At 50.8% G+C, this 17,151-nt stretch overlaps 1 protein-coding gene across 5 annotated transcripts in view; it reads right to left on the bottom strand.

Moving 5' to 3' along the window:
• Nucleotides 1–17,151, bottom strand: part of FRMD4B (FERM domain containing 4B) — a 203,672-nt gene that overhangs the window by 23,075 nt on the left and 163,446 nt on the right. For 4 of the 5 annotated variants that reach the window (XM_045578941.1, XM_045578940.1, XM_036430563.2 and 1 more), the window contains exons 11-12: nt 16,439–16,525; nt 934–1,010 (exon numbers count right to left, since the gene is read on the bottom strand). In XM_045578941.1, coding sequence (XP_045434897.1) covers nt 934–1,010; nt 16,439–16,525 — 164 coding nt within the window. The remainder of the gene's footprint in view (nt 1–933; nt 1,011–16,438; nt 16,526–17,151) is intronic. The other variant, XM_045578939.1, reaches the window with a different exon arrangement.

Genomic DNA, 17,151 nt, shown 5'->3' with positions numbered 1-17,151 from the left:
GGGGCTCTGAGCTCCTCCTTTTCTGACAAAGCCCATCAGGCCTAGGCGATCACTCTGCAAATCTGGTGTTAAAGGTGCATGCACATGCTCCCAGGCAGATAAGGATTAGTCAGGTTAGAGCTGTACTAACATCACGGAGCTAAAACCACCACCAGCGGTGGGGAGTGAGTGGAGGAATGTTTTAAAGACAGAGACCTGGGGATGAGCACTTTCCTCGGGGGAAGGAGCATCGAGGATTAGAGGGACTTGTCTGACCCGGACAGAATCAGAGGACGGACATAACGAGATTGCTGAGAGTGCCCAGGCTCAAACCTGGTCCAGAGGGCTGCTGCGAGGACAGGGCAGGTGGAGGAAGGACTGGGAGGAAGAGAGCAACCAGCATTCATTTGTCGGGATTCAGGCCATCTTTTTGTTAAGGGCTGTTTTCCCCATCCGTGTCCTCCGAATACCCATAAATGTGTCAGCTTGGAGAAACCGCGGTCCTGACTTTAATTAATGTTGATCATTTGGCAGCTGTCTTTTAAAGTGACCAGGCACACTCAATTTAAAATCGAGCAAGGGGTCTGAACAGACATGCAAACGGCCAATGAGCACATGAAGAGATGCTCAGCCAACGTCAGTCATGAGGAAAAGGCCGCTTCCCACCACGAGGACGGCTGCCAGAGAACAGCTCCGCTGGAAATAACAAGCGCGAGGGAGGACGTGGCGACAGTGGACCCACACACGCTGCTGGTGTGAACGGAAAATGGGGTGGCCCCTGCTAACCCTCCGGCCGTTCCTCCAAAGGTTAAAGAGTCAGCTCTTCACTCAGCAGCTCCACCCCCAGGGACAGACCCGGAGGAATAGACACACATCCACGCAAACCGCATGTGAGTGCTCGCAGCATTACCCAGAAGCCACCAGGACAAGCAGAGGGAAAGCGGGGACCCTCACCTCCGGGGGTCGTGAACTTCAACAGCGAATTTTTTCTCCCGGAAATATAGGTTCTCCAGCTGTTTCCACTGGAACAGCTAATAAATGAAGAAAACACAACAACACACACAGCTTTAATTTATGTCAAATTTCACTGCATCTAGAAAACAGCTTAATAAAAAAATAACCCAGAAGGCACACTAACATGTGATGCAGCCTTTTTACAAACCAACTGCAACCTGAACCCGTTCTAGCCCTCCTTCTGGCAGGAATTCCCACCAGCTCTTCCTGGAACCCTAAAACTGTGCAGGGGGGACATGCCTGGCTTTCCCCCGGGACTCACAGGAGGAGAGCTGGTGAGGAACCTCCTGGGTTCCGGTAAGCATGCCTCCGATCAGAGATGCTGACTCAGATCTGAATGGAAAGGCAGTCCAGGGGCTGAGCGGTTCAGGAAGAACTCAGATTACGTCTCAAAGGAAAGCTACGTGAAAGTAAGCCAGAGCCCCACGCAGGGTGCTTCTCCACCACAAGGGTTCCCCCAAATGGGGCAGAAGCCAGGGCGTGGGCGGGGGAGGGCTCAGAGCCAGTGGTGTCTGAGCCGGAGGGAGCTCTGGGTGGTAACTTCACATTCCCACTCTGCTTGCCGCTCCAATGTGCCCGGAGCTGTTTGCTTTTCTGGAGGAGAGACGCCCCTAGCAACCGGCTGTGGAAAGTGTGGAAAGCCGTCTGTAGAGGCAGCGGCGATCGCAGAGCTCAGTGTGCTGTGCTGCTGCCCTCACGCTAGACCTGGGGAGCCGAGCCCGGCTTGTCTTGGACTTCCCAGAATTCCTCTACTCCGACCCTAGTCTTGATTATTAGAGATTTCATTCCAATGTTAGACGTTGGCTAGGTTTTTAGCATACATTCAGAGAGCACTGTGAGGATCTAAATACCCTCTCTGAGCGCACAGTCAGCAGAACCGTTTCCTGAAGCACAGGAGCCAAGCGTTCAGACATGCCAGCTCCTGAGAGAACAGCACGATCTCAGGGTCCTGCCCCACGCAGCCCAGTGTTCACACAGGAGAGAGAGTGTGCACACGGAGACAGTGTTCACACGGAGACAGTGTTCACACGGAGACAGTGTTCACACAGAGACAGTGTTCACACAGAGACAGAGTGTGCACACGGAGACAGTGTTCACACGGAGACAGTGTTCACACAGAGACAGAGTGTGCACATGGAGACAGAGTGTGCACACGGAGACAGAGTGTTCACAGGGAGACAGAGTGTCCACACGGAGACAGAGTGTGCACACGGAGACAGTGTTCACACAGAGACAGAGTGTTCACAGGGAGACAGAGTGTCCACACGGAGACAGAGTGTCCACACGGAGACAGAGTGTTCACAGGGAGACAGAGTGTCCACACGGAGACAGAGTGTGCACACGGAGACAGTGTTCACACAGAGACAGAGTGTTCACAGGGAGACAGAGTGTCCACACGGAGACAGAGTGTGCACACGGAGACAGAGTGTGCACACGGAGACAGTGTTCACACAGAGACAGAGTGTTCACAGGGAGACAGAGTGTCCACACGGAGACAGAGTGTGCACACGGAGACAGTGTTCACACAGAGACAGAGTGTTCACAGGGAGACAGAGTGTCCACACGGAGACAGAGTGTCCACACGGAGACAGAGTGTTCACAGGGAGACAGAGTGTGCACACGGAGACAGTGTTCACACAGAGACAGAGTGTGCACACGGAGACAGAGTGTTCACAGGGAGACAGAGTGTCCACACGGAGACAGAGTGTCCACACGGAGACAGAGTGTCCACACGGAGACAGAGTGTGCACACGGAGACAGTGTTCACACAGAGACAGAGTGTGCACAGGGAGACAGAGTGTCCACACGGAGACAGAGTGTTCACAGGGAGACAGAGTGTCCACACAGAGACAGAGTGTGCACACGGAGACAGAGTGTTCACAGGGAGACAGAGTGTTCACAGGGAGACAGAGTGTCCACAGGGAGACAGAGTGTCCACACGGAGACAGAGTGTTCACAGGGAGACAGAGTGTGCACATGGAGACAGAGTGTGCACACGGAGACAGAGTGTCCACACGGAGACAGAGTGTGCACACGGAGACAGAGTGTTCACAGGGAGACAGAGTGTCCACACGGAGACAGAGTGTCCACACGGAGACAGAGTGTCCACAGGGAGACAGAGTGTGCACACGGAGACAGAGTGTTCACAGGGAGACAGAGTGTGCACACGGAGACAGTGTTCACACAGAGACAGAGTGTGCACACGGAGACAGAGTGTTCACAGGGAGACAGAGTGTCCACACGGAGACAGAGTGTCCACACGGAGACAGAGTGTCCACACGGAGACAGAGTGTTCACAGGGAGACAGAGTGTGCACACGGAGACAGTGTTCACACAGAGACAGAGTGTGCACACGGAGACAGAGTGTTCACAGGGAGACAGAGTGTCCACACGGAGACAGAGTGTCCACACGGAGACAGAGTGTCCACACGGAGACAGAGTGTGCACACGGAGACAGTGTTCACACAGAGACAGAGTGTGCACAGGGAGACAGAGTGTCCACACGGAGACAGAGTGTTCACAGGGAGACAGAGTGTCCACACGGAGACAGAGTGTTCACAGGGAGACAGAGTGTTCACAGGGAGACAGAGTGTCCACACGGAGACAGAGTGTCCACACGGAGACAGAGTGTCCACACGGAGACAGCGTGTGCACACGGAGACAGAAGCTCCACTGAGACCGCCGTCCCAGCGGGGAGCTGCCCGCCCTGGCACCGGGCGCCCGGCTCCGGCCGCACCCCGGGGAGTGAGTGACCTGGAAGCTACATACCCCGCTCCCAGAACGTCCAGGGGCCGGAGGCTCTCATTCCTTTCCATCCAGAAGTTCCCAGGACAGACGGAAACGCGAGGGAGCCCTCGGGCTCTCCCCACCTCCCTCCCGGCCGGCAGCCGGTGAGTCTGAGCAGTTTCATCAGATGCAGGCGTGACTCAGTTTCACACTGCGGCCTCCCACGGCCTGGCAGACGCAGCCACTCTTATCTGGGGCCCCCTCCCAGCTCCCCTCCTGCTTCCGACCGACGGACCGACCGGGGGAGGGCACAGCTCTCCCCGCAGACCTCCGGCAGAGACTCGGCTTTAGTGGGGGACCGTGTGGGTGCAGATCGTCCTGGGGAGTGAGTGGCTCTGGGCGCAGGCAGATGTGAGCCGAGCGGCGGCTGGGAGCCATTTCCACCTGGTTACTCACCCACCGGCCCCAACAGGTTCTACAGGAAGAGCCACTGCGCACAGCTGGCTTTCCCTGCACGCCCGTTCCCCCCGCACCCCCCCCCCACACCACACACACACACACACACACAAACACACACACACACCACACACAACACACACACACTCACACACACACACATACACACACACCACACACACACTCACACACACACACACCACACATACACACACTCACACCACACACACCACACACACACACACACACACATACACACACACCACACACACACTCACACACACACACACACACACCACACACACACACACACTCACACCACACACACCACACACACACACACACACACACACTCACACCACACACACACACATATACACACACACACCACACACACACATACACACACACCACACACACATACACACACACATACACACACACCACACACACACACAGCAGCTGGCTTTCCCTTCGCATTCTCGTTCATTCCCCCCCCCCCCGACACACACACAATCACACCCACACACTAACACCACACAGACCACACACATACACACACACTCACACACACATATACACACACTCACACACACTCACACACACACACACCACACACACTCACACACACACAAAAACCAGGCTGGCTGAAACCCGATCTGCCAGCCACCCCGCCCCCAGCCTCCCCGCTGAAATCCAGTGCCTGACTCTCCTCCTCCGCCTCCCCCCCGCCCCCCCCCCCCCCCCCCCCCCCCCCCCCGCCCTGCATGGAGGGCAGACAGGCCTCTTCCCTACCCTACACCTGAGAAGTTTAGCAAAAAGTGATTTCATGGCTGTGCTGTGAGCCACTTGGGATGACAAACTTAATTCTGACAGTGGTTGTTCCCAGGGTGGGGATGGCAGAATGTGCACAGGGTGAGGGGCACAGGAAACTGCATTGCCAGTAATATTTTACTTCTTTTATTGAATCAAGATGAAGTAAATATGACAAAACATTAGTAATCATCCACGTAAGTGGTTATGAAGGTGTTGTCATTTCCTCTCTGAAATCAATAAATATTTTAGTACTGTGTTTTAAAAAAAAATAAATGAACATTTCTCAAATTAAAATAATAGGCTCACATAAAACAAACACTGGCCAGTCTACTTTATGCAAGAGTGGTGTCCACCCCCTAAGTCTCCAGAGGCCTCTGTTGCAGACCCTGTTATCATCATGATTCCATCAGTGACTGGGGAGTTAGGAAAATGCTTCTGGTTGTAGCCGCCCCAGAGCCAGCTGGAAACAGGCTACTGCTCTTTTGAAATTTCTGAACTCATTCTTGTCCGGTGCCTTTACGTGACGTTTGTGCCCTGATCTCCGAAAGGCAGACGAAGCGGGAAGGGCGACGGAGCTGAGGGGGGGCTCGTTCACTGGACGGGCGATGGCCCAGGCAGCACCAGCACGCAGCAGGCACTGACTCATTTTCATCCCCTTACTTCCCGCCACTGCACTCTTTTCCTTAAAGGATCAATCAGAGCCCCGCCACGCCGCCGTCAGAATCAGCAGAGACTGCAGAACAGTGGGAGGAGAGGGGAAGCTGGTCAAAGAAACATCCCAGGCTGACCTGACGGGGCAGCCGCCCCGGAGAACGCTGGGCCAGGAGGCAGCACTCCGCTGGTAAGTCCCCGGAAATGTGGGCCCCGAGAAACCAGCCCAAATTCGAGGAAAGAGGCAAGAGCTCAAAGGCGGAAGGAACCAACTTTCCATCATGTGCAACACTTGGTGCCCAGATAGGGTAGGACTGATACCGAGCCTGATGTCTTACGGGTAGGACAAGATTATTATTCATATTATTTATGCACATAATTTGAAATTTTCATATTAAAATGGAACACAATATCTAGTCCGAGCCAAAATGACCACTCTCAGAACTTTGAAAGAAAAACTGAGCTTTGTCTGCCTTGCAACACAAAGTTAAGAGTATGAAACTGGACTGCTTTATAAAGTGATCATTAAACAAGCATAATAGCAGTCACTTATTAGTATTTATTATAGCAGTTATTCTTTGACACTCACTAGTAGCTGGAAGTTAGAAGTTGTGCTTTTTGGGAAGCTATGGTGGAAATAATTACATGACAGAAATAAAGCTACATGTTCGGTCTTCCACCTTTCTTCCTAGCCTACACCCATCTAGGATGATCCATCGTGCCCTTCAGCCCCAAAGCAAGGAAGCAGACGACCACCGAGGAGCTAATAGCTGGGGTTATCTTTGAGACTGCAAAATAAACAGTCAGGGGAAATAGGAAAAGGGAAAGAGGAGCAAGAAGAACAAGCTATTAACAAAGAGCCCATCAGAAAGCTGCCACAAGAAGAGGACACATCCTCAGGTCAGCAGCATCCTGCCTTACAAAAGAACGTGACACAAACGCTAAAAGCCACACCAAACCAGCGCAGACAAACCCTATTTGAGAGTGCATGCAAAGTGTGATCACATAATCCTCCGATGGAAAGGCAGCTGAGACTTTCAGAATCACTGCCACCGTGATTCCTAGCACCCTCTACTTACTGAAATGCATGGGCTGAATACTTACGCCATTTTCTGGAAATCTACAACCAATCACTGTAAACTTACAGAACCAGAAGGAATCACTTCTTCCCATTCCCACCCACAATCCCCGTGGTTCCCTGTGCCGGAAATTTCCAGTTGTGTCAAACTGGAAGGAAGACCACAGGAAAGCACAGGGACGCTCAGGGGCCGCGGTGACCACACAATAGTGGCTTGTGGGTCCTTTACTCATTCTCCTTGGATCAGCGAGTGTTTCTGTCCGCCTTCCATGTTCTTGTTGGCAAATGACGGCCAGGCCCCCTCTCTCGTGGGGCTGACCTGAACCTGGGACCAAGTCAGACTGCCTTGGTTTGCATTCTGGTTCTACCAATTGTGTTTAAAATTATATATATATATATATATTGATTTCAGAGGGGAAGGGAGAGGGAGAGAGCAATAGAAACATCCATGATGAGAGAGAATCATTGACTGGCTGCCTCCTACGCACCCCCACCCTGGGGATTGAGCCACAACCAGGGCCTGTGGCCTGACTGGAATGGAACCGTAACCTCCTGATTCATAGGTCAACACTCAACCCCTGAGCCACGCTGGCCAGCCCACCACTTGTATTTTATTTGGCAAGTGGGTTAAGCTTCCCGAGTCTCAGTTTCCTTATCTATAAAGTGGGCCCAACAGCGCCTGCCTCAGAGGGCTATGGGAAGGCTCAGTGAGACAATGTTTATGAGACACGCAGCCCAGTGCTTGGCTCAGAACAGACACGTGGGAAGTGACAAAGTTACTTCTATTGCTCGAAGGCCCCTCAGCCCACTTCCCGAACTTGGTCATGGCTTCATGAGATGGAGAGTGGCCTCTTAGCACAGACATAGAACAAGAAACAGCTGTCTGCATCCCAAAGCTGCCTGTCGGCTGGTGAGAAACAGCCAAGTTACTCTGTTGACACACCTGTATCACTCAGGCTTCCAAATCTGTGAGTTTCTGTAAAAACTGCTGCATTCCTGTTGATTTTATCAGTGGCTTCTGAATACACCCTCTAAGTAGGAAATGTGTTCACTGATCCTGCAGCACAGAGGCCACCGAGGAGGAGGGGGAGTGGGACAAGGCCGCCTCCGCCCTAGGGAGATGCCCCTCCTTCCGGTCTGGGTGCTCCCTGCGGAGCGTGCCCGGCAGGTACAGAACGCTGAGGCGGGCACCTGCCGCCGGCCACAGGGACCACCTGGGGTTTGAAAGATTGAGAAAAAGCCTTTGGACAGAACGGATCAAACTGTCTTGAATCGTGACAAAGTGGAAGTAGATACCACCCAAAGGTTTAACACTAGGCATGGACAGGAAAGATGTCACTGAGGCTTTTAAAAAATACATATGCAGCCCTAGCTGGTTTGGCTCAGTGGATAGAGCGTCGGCTGCGGACTAAAGGTCCCGGGTTCTATTCCAGTCAGGGGCATGTACCTTGGTTTCGGGCACATCCCCAGTTCGGGGTGTGCAGGAGGCAGCTGATCCATGTTTCTCTCTCATCAATGTTTCTAACTCTCTATCCCTCACCCTTCCTCTCTGTAAAAATCAATAAAATATATTTTAAAAAATACATGTACAGTGGAACCTCGTTTCTCGGAGTTAATTCGTTCTGGAAGGCTTTTCGCAAAGCGAATCATTTTCCCTCCATTAGAAATAATGTAAATTGAATTAATCCATTCCAGGCTCTCAATAATTCTGTTTTAACCTTTCCTTTATACTGTACATGGCTAATGTACTGTTTAATCTATAAACACTTTAAAAACAAGAAGGACATGAAATGTCAATGAAAATTAAACTGAAAGGAAAGGAAATGTACAGTAAAAAATGAAAATTTAACAATAATTGTAAGCAGCAACAAAAGCAAAAATACCACAAAAACGTTCACAGCACACTATCTCGAGATTGTAACAGCGGTGAACTGACTGATTCGCACCTTCTCTCCGTTTTTGTCACTGAGAGATGCGTCCCTGATGGTATAGGGATTAGCTGGGAAGGGTGGTCAGGTTGAGAAGCGGACGGTTCGAGATGGGAGACGTTCGAGGATCGAAGTTCCACTGTAATAGCACTTACAACACAGGTTAATCATTTAACTGCCAGTCCACCGAGAACTGCCTCGCTCTGGGCTGGTCAGGGCTGTGGGGTGTGACTGGCCTCAGTGACTCACATAGGCCACCTCTGCGGTGACCCAGACACAACAACTCATGGCATTGTAGATTTATTCTTTTTTCACTAAAAAGAAGTTACATTTGATAAATATGATGTTCATGAGCCAGTTAGTGGACCCGGTGAGCCTCCTGAGGAACCACGAACACAGTTTGTGCCAGATTCTAGGTGCTGAGAAAACCAAACTGATCTCCCTTCTATCCACCCAGCTGTCTTTCTGTCCATCAAATGTTTGTGTGACTGGATGGCGTCTTCCCAACAGCTGGTGGGGAGGAACTACTCTGAGTCTCACTGTTCAAGAGAAACTGAGGCTCAGACAGGTTTCAGTGAACAGGCCACAGTCACACTCTGACACAGGGCAGGTCTGGGCGTCCCAGCCGGCAGCCAGGCTCCAGCCCCCGCGCCTAACCAAGCCGCCACCCTCCCTGCTCACCCGGGAAGAGGGCTCTACGGACAGCTGTGTGTTAACAGAAATAGAAAAAAGCAGTCCCTCCAGTTCTGCCTCACAGGAAGGAAAAGCACAGCTATAACACTTGCAGAAACGGACTCTGAGTCCCTCGCATTTCACTCAGACCAGCGGTTCTCCACCAGCAATGACTGCTTCCCTCGCCATGCCTCCGCCCAGGGCATCTGGAGAGGCCTGGAGGCATCGTGGTTATGATGCTGGGGGAGGGGGTGCCACTAGCATCTTGTGGGGGCGCGGGGGAGGTGGGGGCGCACCACCAGCCCCGGGACAGAACCCTGGCCCATGTCCCAGGATCGGACACAGGAAAGCCTGGCGCAGAGGCACATCTGGTGACGTAACGCTGACCAGTGCAGTGTGCTGCTGAGGAAGGTAAACTTTTTCCTCTAAAAGCAACACCTGATCAGACCAGAAGAGGCCCCGCCGGAAGCGCCAGGGATGCCAAACTCAAGCTCCCTAAACTCCCAAAGGCACCCACTTCGGGAGTGACAATTACTTTTCACAGGTGATGTCATACCTTCCGTTCATAAAACTTCCCCTCTGACATGCAAGGAGTAAAGTTCGGCGCATTTCTGAGGACGTTTAGATGAAGTTCTGGGTATCAGGAAACGCATCCCATTAAACTCTGTCTGCTCCCCCCGCCCCCTGCAGTTTCCTGTGGCTGCACCTCTCGCCTTCCGCGGAGGTCTGCAGCCAGGGCTTCCTGAGCAGAGGGGCCCGGACGCTCCCGCGGGCACTTGGTGCAGCCAGAGAGCCGGCTGCCCGGGCACCGCATGGCATCCTCTCTCACGGGTTGGTACCTGGTCTGGTTATTGTCTGTTCCCTAATTTGAACACCATTCTGACTTTCCGGATGGATTGCCAGGTCCTTGATGACAGGAATGTGGCTTTTTCCTTAAATAAGATAAAGAATATAAAGCTTGGGGCCCTTGCAAACAGAATGGGCTCAATAAATCCTTTTTTGGGGAAAAATAAAATTGGTACATTGCACTGTCTTGCTAGAAATTTGTTCCGGAAGGTGGATGATTTAAAATGAAAGCAATCTTGCCAAAGCTGGTTTGGCTCAATGGTAGAGCGTCGGTCTGCAGACTGAAAGGTCCCAGGTTCGATTCTGGGCAAGGGCATGTACATTGGTTGCGGGCACATCCTCGGCAGGGAGTGTGCAAGAGGCAGCTGGTCGACGTTTCTCTCTCATTGACGTTTCTAGCTCTCTATCTCTCTCCCTTCCTCTCTGTAAAAAAATCAATAAAGTATATATTAAAATAAATAAATAAATAGATAAATAAATAAATAAAATGAAAGCGATCTTGCCCAGCAGGTGTGGCTCAGTGGACCAGGAGGTCATGGTTCGATTCCCCATCAGGGCACACGCCTGGGTTGTGGTGCATGCCCATCAATGATTCTCTCTCATCACGGATGTTTCTCTCCCTCTCCCTCTCCCTCTCCAAAATCAATAAAAGTATATTTTAAAAAAATGAAACCGATCTTTAGTCCTAAGCACACATGGAAGAAATCTTTACTGTGTGTGCCCCTTACAGAGCAGGCCTTCACCATGCTGTGGGCACCGTCTGGTGGACCGGTGAACCTATTAAAGAGCTCTCTGTACGTGTCAGCAACTCAGCCATCTGGCAAACGCCTGGAACCACAAGGGAAGATGACATCACGAAATCCAATGGCTTTGCCTGTCCAGCAGGCATTGCTGCCCCTCAAACGCCCTCTCAGCCTCGCCGCTGATCTCTGGCTACAGCGGCCTCCCTCTCCCCTCCGCACACACTATTCTCTGAACGGACACACTCCTCACCCTTCGGGTCTCAACCGAAACATCACCTTTCTCGGAGCGGCCTTCCCCGACACCATGTCCTCCGCTCCTTCCGTCACTGTCCTGCCATCTTGTTCATTTTCATCAGAAACTACTCAAAAGGCATGTTTGTCTTTATTTCTTGCTTACTTGTTTGTTTCTCATTAACCAGCCCCCCAAACACTTCATAGGAACCTATACAGTGGGGCAAAAACTGGTTACCTCCCTCAGAACTGAGTTTCCTGCCTTCTTCTCTAGTCCGTACTTGAGAATATGTCTTTTCCGTTGATGAGAGAATGTGAAAGAGGGGCAGGGAGAGGGGGAGATAGGAGAGAGAAATAAGCATTGTTTGCAACCTGAGTATAAATCTGACCAGAAATCAAACCCATGACCCTTTCATGCATGGGACAGCACTCTAACCACCGAACCACACCAGTAACAGAACACCTTGAATTAAGGCCTCGACATGGTCACCGGGAGCCTGCACTCTCCAGCCCCCTTGCCGTTAGACTGGGTGACTTTATGGAAAACATGGCTGCTTGCCTGGGATTCTTTCCATTTGCCCGCTGATTGTGAAATGGAAATGGATACCCGACATTCTCTGAGAGCTCCTTGTGTCAGGGGAGCTGCTTAAAACCCTCCCTGTGAGTACCTGCCGCCCAGAAAGCCTTCTATGGAGCATGTGTGAACGGACGATGTCTGCTGAGTGAGGGAAGGTATGGGCTTGCTGGGTTCTCGGAATGGTCTTTGGGGCTCAGGGAGTAGACAGGATGATCTGAACTTGACAGTCGAGAAAATAAAAGCCCAGAAAGGTTGAGTAACAGCCCCAGGTCAGCCAACCTGTAAGCAGGGGGCAGGGCTGGCTCTCATTCAAACCCAAGCTGCAGGATTTGAGCTCTCCACCCACTGAGTCTGCAGAAAGCTGCAGCCATCAGACTGATCACTGGTGTGGCTGACGCTTAATTACACGCTGTGCAAACAGGATGGACAGGCCTCCGGCTGCCGACCGGGGTGACTCAGTTCTCCCTCACACTGCCCTGGGCTTGTGTGGATGTGGAAAGGGAGCCGGACAGCACGCCTCCCCCTGGGTGAGCCTCCCCGTGTGAGCTTCCCCTAGCACTGGAGCAGGGGTGGAAGCAGGCTCCTCCGGAGGCCCTGGTGGGCGGTGGTTGTAGGAAAGCAGGGGGAGGTTAGCAAGGATCGAGATGGCGCTGCCCAGAAAAACAAGCAAGTCGCTCTGAGTTTGAAGGAAACGAACCCTGGCCTTTCGCAATAAAGAAACAGAAAGGCATTTGTAACTTAGCATATCTGGCCTAGGCATATGGGAATACCAATGGTTTTTATTTTTATTTTTTTACATACTAATAGTGGTGTGTTTTTTTTGTGTGTGTTTTTTTTAAACCAGTTAACTGAGAGCTGAGACCCTCCTCCTCCACCTGCGATGCCCGGGGTGATTGTAAGACTTTCTCAACCTGTCATAATGCAGACAGACACTAATCTGAAGAGCACGTTATCCCTCTGCGTCCATGTCTGACAGCGTCACCTGCGTGGGTCTCTACTCCTCATCGCTGACCGGTCCCAGGGGAGTCATGGCATGACTTTGTCAGCCATTGGCCCACGGTCTGCTTCTTGAGAGGAACAGACATTTTCCTTGAAGAACTGAATGAACCATAAAAGCCGAGAAGAAATACAAGTCCGTGTGTTTTCTTTTTACAGTGAAACTTCATCATGTTAGAGTTCAAACGTTCTGCATTTGAGATGCAGTGGAGCTCTGGGTGCTGTCACACTCCCTAAGTTCACAGTGACACATTTCACTTACAAGACAAGCCAGCCAGCACAGCCCTCAGCGGGCCATCCTGTGTCCATCGCTGTCCCGCCTTGCACCAAGGGAGGATCACAAAGAAAAACTGCTTATGGCCTGGATTTCTAATACCCTGACTTTCTGAGGTTTGTAGTTCAAAATTTTTTAATTTTCTCTTAATTTGCATCATGCATTAGGGCATTGTTGCTAATGAACTGGGAGAGGCAGAGTGCTTACCAGCCTCTGAAAACAACTTTGAGTGTGGGCCAGTGGTGGAGCATAAGGGCTGTGGGTCTGAGCAATGTTGGGTCATCGTCTACCCAAACAGTGATCCAAGATTGTTTCTCCTTCCTTCTCTTGCGTCTCCCCCTCGCTATCAGCTACCGGTTACTGAGTGATGGCTGTGCAATCTCGCACAGCCGCCCTGGGCGCCGGGTGGCAGTACCATTGTGCGGACGAGGAAAGAGAGAGGCAGCAGCGTGTCCAAGGCTCCCCGGCAAACAGACACTGAGCCAGGCTTGGGTTGTTCCCCCAACTCTTCCTTTCACCATCCACTGCGGAACCGAAAGCAGCTTGGCCCATGACAGCAAAGGCCTGACCGCCAAATGCAGGAAGGGCGCCTGCGGGTGTTCTCAGAGGGAAGACAAACACAGGCCCGCACTCCTAGGCCAGTGGTGGGCAAACTGCGGCTCGCAAGCCACATGGGGCTCTTGCCCCTGGAGTGTGGCTCTTCCAAACAATGCCACGTGTGGGCGTGCACATACAGTGCGATTGAAATTTCGTGGCCTGTGTGCAGAAGTCGGTTTTTGGCCTGGACAAGTCTATTTTGAAGAAGTGGCAGTAGAACACTCAAGGGGCCAAAGAGCTGCATGTGGCTTGAGAGCCGCAGTTTGCTGACCACCATCCTAGTCCAGAACTGACAGACAGGATGGATTCAGCCTGTGGATCTTGGACCAACCCCTTTTCAAAGCAGCCTCTTGGCATCTCTTGTGATTGGCAAATCTCCCTCCTTCTGGCCTGTTTCCAGCCCCTATAATTACGGCAGGCATGCGGTTCAAGAGGCCGAGCATGTCCAAGGCCTCCCATTCCAGCCTTTGTTTCATTGCAGTTGGCCAATTTGACCTTCATTCGCGCCTGGTGGCTCCGCACGGGTCCATGCAAACAGCTGGGGCGCGATCCTTGTGAGAGTCTGTCCTCCCAGCTCTTTAAGGGATGCATTTTTCACTTGTGCCAACTGGGCCAGGGCAGGACTCGTAAAACAGCCTCCCTTCAGTAAGCCCTTAAATTGTTGGCTGTGGAAAAATAAAGACACGAAAGCCAAACCCACTGTCAGGTTTAACAGGAAGAAAGGAGCAGGCAGACAATGGCTCAGAGGGGACACGGCTGTAGTCACCAAGGAGGGGAAGGTGAGACAGCGATGAACACAAGATGGCCCTTTAGGGTTGAGCGGGATGGCCTATCTTATAAGTGAAACAGGAAAACACTGCAAATTGAGGAAAGGAAGTGGCTACTGCTCCTTGTCTAGACTCTGGAATGAATGAGCACACCTGACTATGGTCAGTGTCAAACAATATTCACCCATTTCTGTGAAACTGTGAACGGACAGAAAGGCCTGTGGCTCACGAGCAAGCCAGAAAGACCAACTGCACTGCTCGCTGTGCTCATTCTGATCCCGGTATTTGTGTGTGTGTGTGTGTGTGTGTGTGTGTGTGTGTGTCGGGGAGGGGGGGGAGGACACTGTGTTCAGGGAAGAACGTGCAGCCGGTGGGAAGCTCAACTTCATCAGCCACATTAGCTATGAGATGACTTATGAGCCAACTGAAGTTATATTTTACATGCAAGTTTCAAAATCCAGCAAGACTCCTGTATGTTACTTCTTTCTTTTTTTAAGAAATATATTTTTATTGATTTCAGAGAGGGAGGAAGAGGGAGAGAGAGATAGAAACATTAATGATGAGAGAGAATCATTGATCGGCTGCCTCCTGCATGCCCCCTACTGGGGATTGAACCTGCAACCCAGGCATGTGCTCTTAATTGGAATCGAACCTGCAACCCTTCAGTCCTCAGGCCGAAGACGCTCTATCCACTAAGCCAACCCGGCTAGGGCTGCATGTTATTTCTTAAAGTAAAATTAAAGCGAGAAATAAATTTCCAAAAAATATGTCAGCACAACTGAGGCCTGCCTTAAGAACCATGACCTGCCACAATCTGATCTGACAAAATAGATAAACTAGGGGTCCGTTGTTCCTGTGGCTGGGATGCAGCTCCAGCCCACCCTCCCACAACGGGGACACCATAATGGGCATCGAAAGGCAGTTGGTTAAACACATATGCTCCCTCATAATGGAACACCGGGCGCTTTACAAAGAGGGAAGAGAGATGTGTGTGTATCACCTGAAGAAACAAGATGGAGTACGGGTCAGTGTGCAGCCAGCTTTCTTTCTCGCTGGAAATCTCAGTGCACACACTGAGAAAGTCTGAGACACTCCTCTGACTCCGGTCATCACAGGGTCAAGCGGACCAGAAAGGACTTCCTGCTCTCCCTGGCCTGTTTCTGTAGTGTTTGCCTTTTCCGGTTGTAAAAAATGCCCTAATGCTTGTATTGGCACTTCTGGATAAGCCTCAATGCCCAACCAGTCTGGTCGGAGAGGTGGCCAGGCGTGGAAGGGCTGTGGTGGCCCTGCCCACGCTTTTGTGTTGTATGTGTCAGTTTCACCATAAAATGGGGAGGAAACAAGCTTTACTCATTCCCTCACTGCAAGGAAGATGGTGAGCACCGATGGATGCGAAAGGACACTTACAGAAAGGCCTAGTAAGCCTCTAAGTCCTTAGGACACTGACAGGCCAGGTGGCCGCCGGCTATCCACATGGACTCACCAGTTCTCACCCGGCAAGCACGTGCTGTCTGCTGGTGCTTGGGCCGAGAGAAACAACCTCATGATCCAACTTCAAACTGAAAACAATGTCTCTTATTAGCTCTGGGAAACCCAGACCAGCAGAATGTGACTCTTTATGAAACAGCACATAACTTACTTTTCTTTACAGAAAACATTCATGTTTAGTGTGGAAAATTGTGAAACAAAGACAAGCAAAAATAGCAAGAGCATTAAGAAGATCACTCATTACCACATCACTGAGAGGGAATGGCACAAGAAATTTTGATTTATGTCTTCACAATGAACCCGTCTGTTTACCCACCCAGTGAATATGCATCTATACGTATGTGCAAATATCGAATTAATAACTTCAGACAGAAACCTCCTTGCATGCCCTTGTGAACGAGGCTGTGATCAGAGCTCACCTCTGTGCGTACACTTCACGCTACGGGAGCCTTCCCTGAACCCCTTCCCTGAAACCCTTCCTTGAACCCTTCGCCTCACTAACCAGCTTTGCCCAAGACTGTTTGTGTCCCTAAAGCAACACTCCCAGCCATAGGACAGCTCACGGGGCTCCTAAGAGTCTGAGGTGATTCACACTTACTTTCCGAGGTTTCACTTTATCTTGTAAGTCATATTGGCCGATTCCTTTATAGCTGATGCCAAGCCACCAAGGAAGTCCTTGTTTGTCCTGGAAGATGGAAAAGCATGAGAACCAAGACCCATTGTTAGCCGTCTGGAGGTGGCCGAGCGCCGGGCCCACCCTATAACAAGTACCCGCAGGTCCCAGGGAGGCTGTCTGTAAACAAAACAGCACTTATGAACCTAACTTGTTATTAAAATGTCTTCTTAGAGTTTCTTCAAATAAGACCTTTAGGCCAAAACAGACCAATAGTATTAATACCATCAAAGAGACTGAAGCATTACTGCTTGGATTAAACATTTGGAGAAGAAATGAAATATAGGTAATTCAACTAAGAATTAATCCAAAGTACAAAGCAGTTATCTATTTAAAAAAGAGAGAAAGAAAGCTCTTTGTTCTCTTGATTAGTAACCAGCTATAAAGGTCAGGGAAGTTTCCCAAGATGTAAAAAGTAGTTCTAAATCCTGATGTTTGTAATACAGTGAACTTGGGAATGTATGAATAATGCCTGTGAGGTACATATGGGGAGGGGAGAAATATTTTTTCCATAAATTTACCTTTTAGGTCTTGAAAAGCATAGGGTGTATTGACATAGGAAAGAAAAACTTAGGTTGGAACATATAGCTATATGCAAACAAACTAGGAATCAGTAGAAATTAAAGTTGCCTTAGTAC

This window comes from Pipistrellus kuhlii, unplaced genomic scaffold (assembly GCF_014108245.1).
Source record: "Pipistrellus kuhlii isolate mPipKuh1 unplaced genomic scaffold, mPipKuh1.p scaffold_m20_p_11, whole genome shotgun sequence".
NCBI classification, from domain to species: domain Eukaryota; kingdom Metazoa; phylum Chordata; class Mammalia; order Chiroptera; family Vespertilionidae; genus Pipistrellus; species Pipistrellus kuhlii.
The sequence above is the reverse complement of the archived record's forward strand: the minus strand, read 5'-3'. Positions and strand labels throughout refer to the sequence as shown.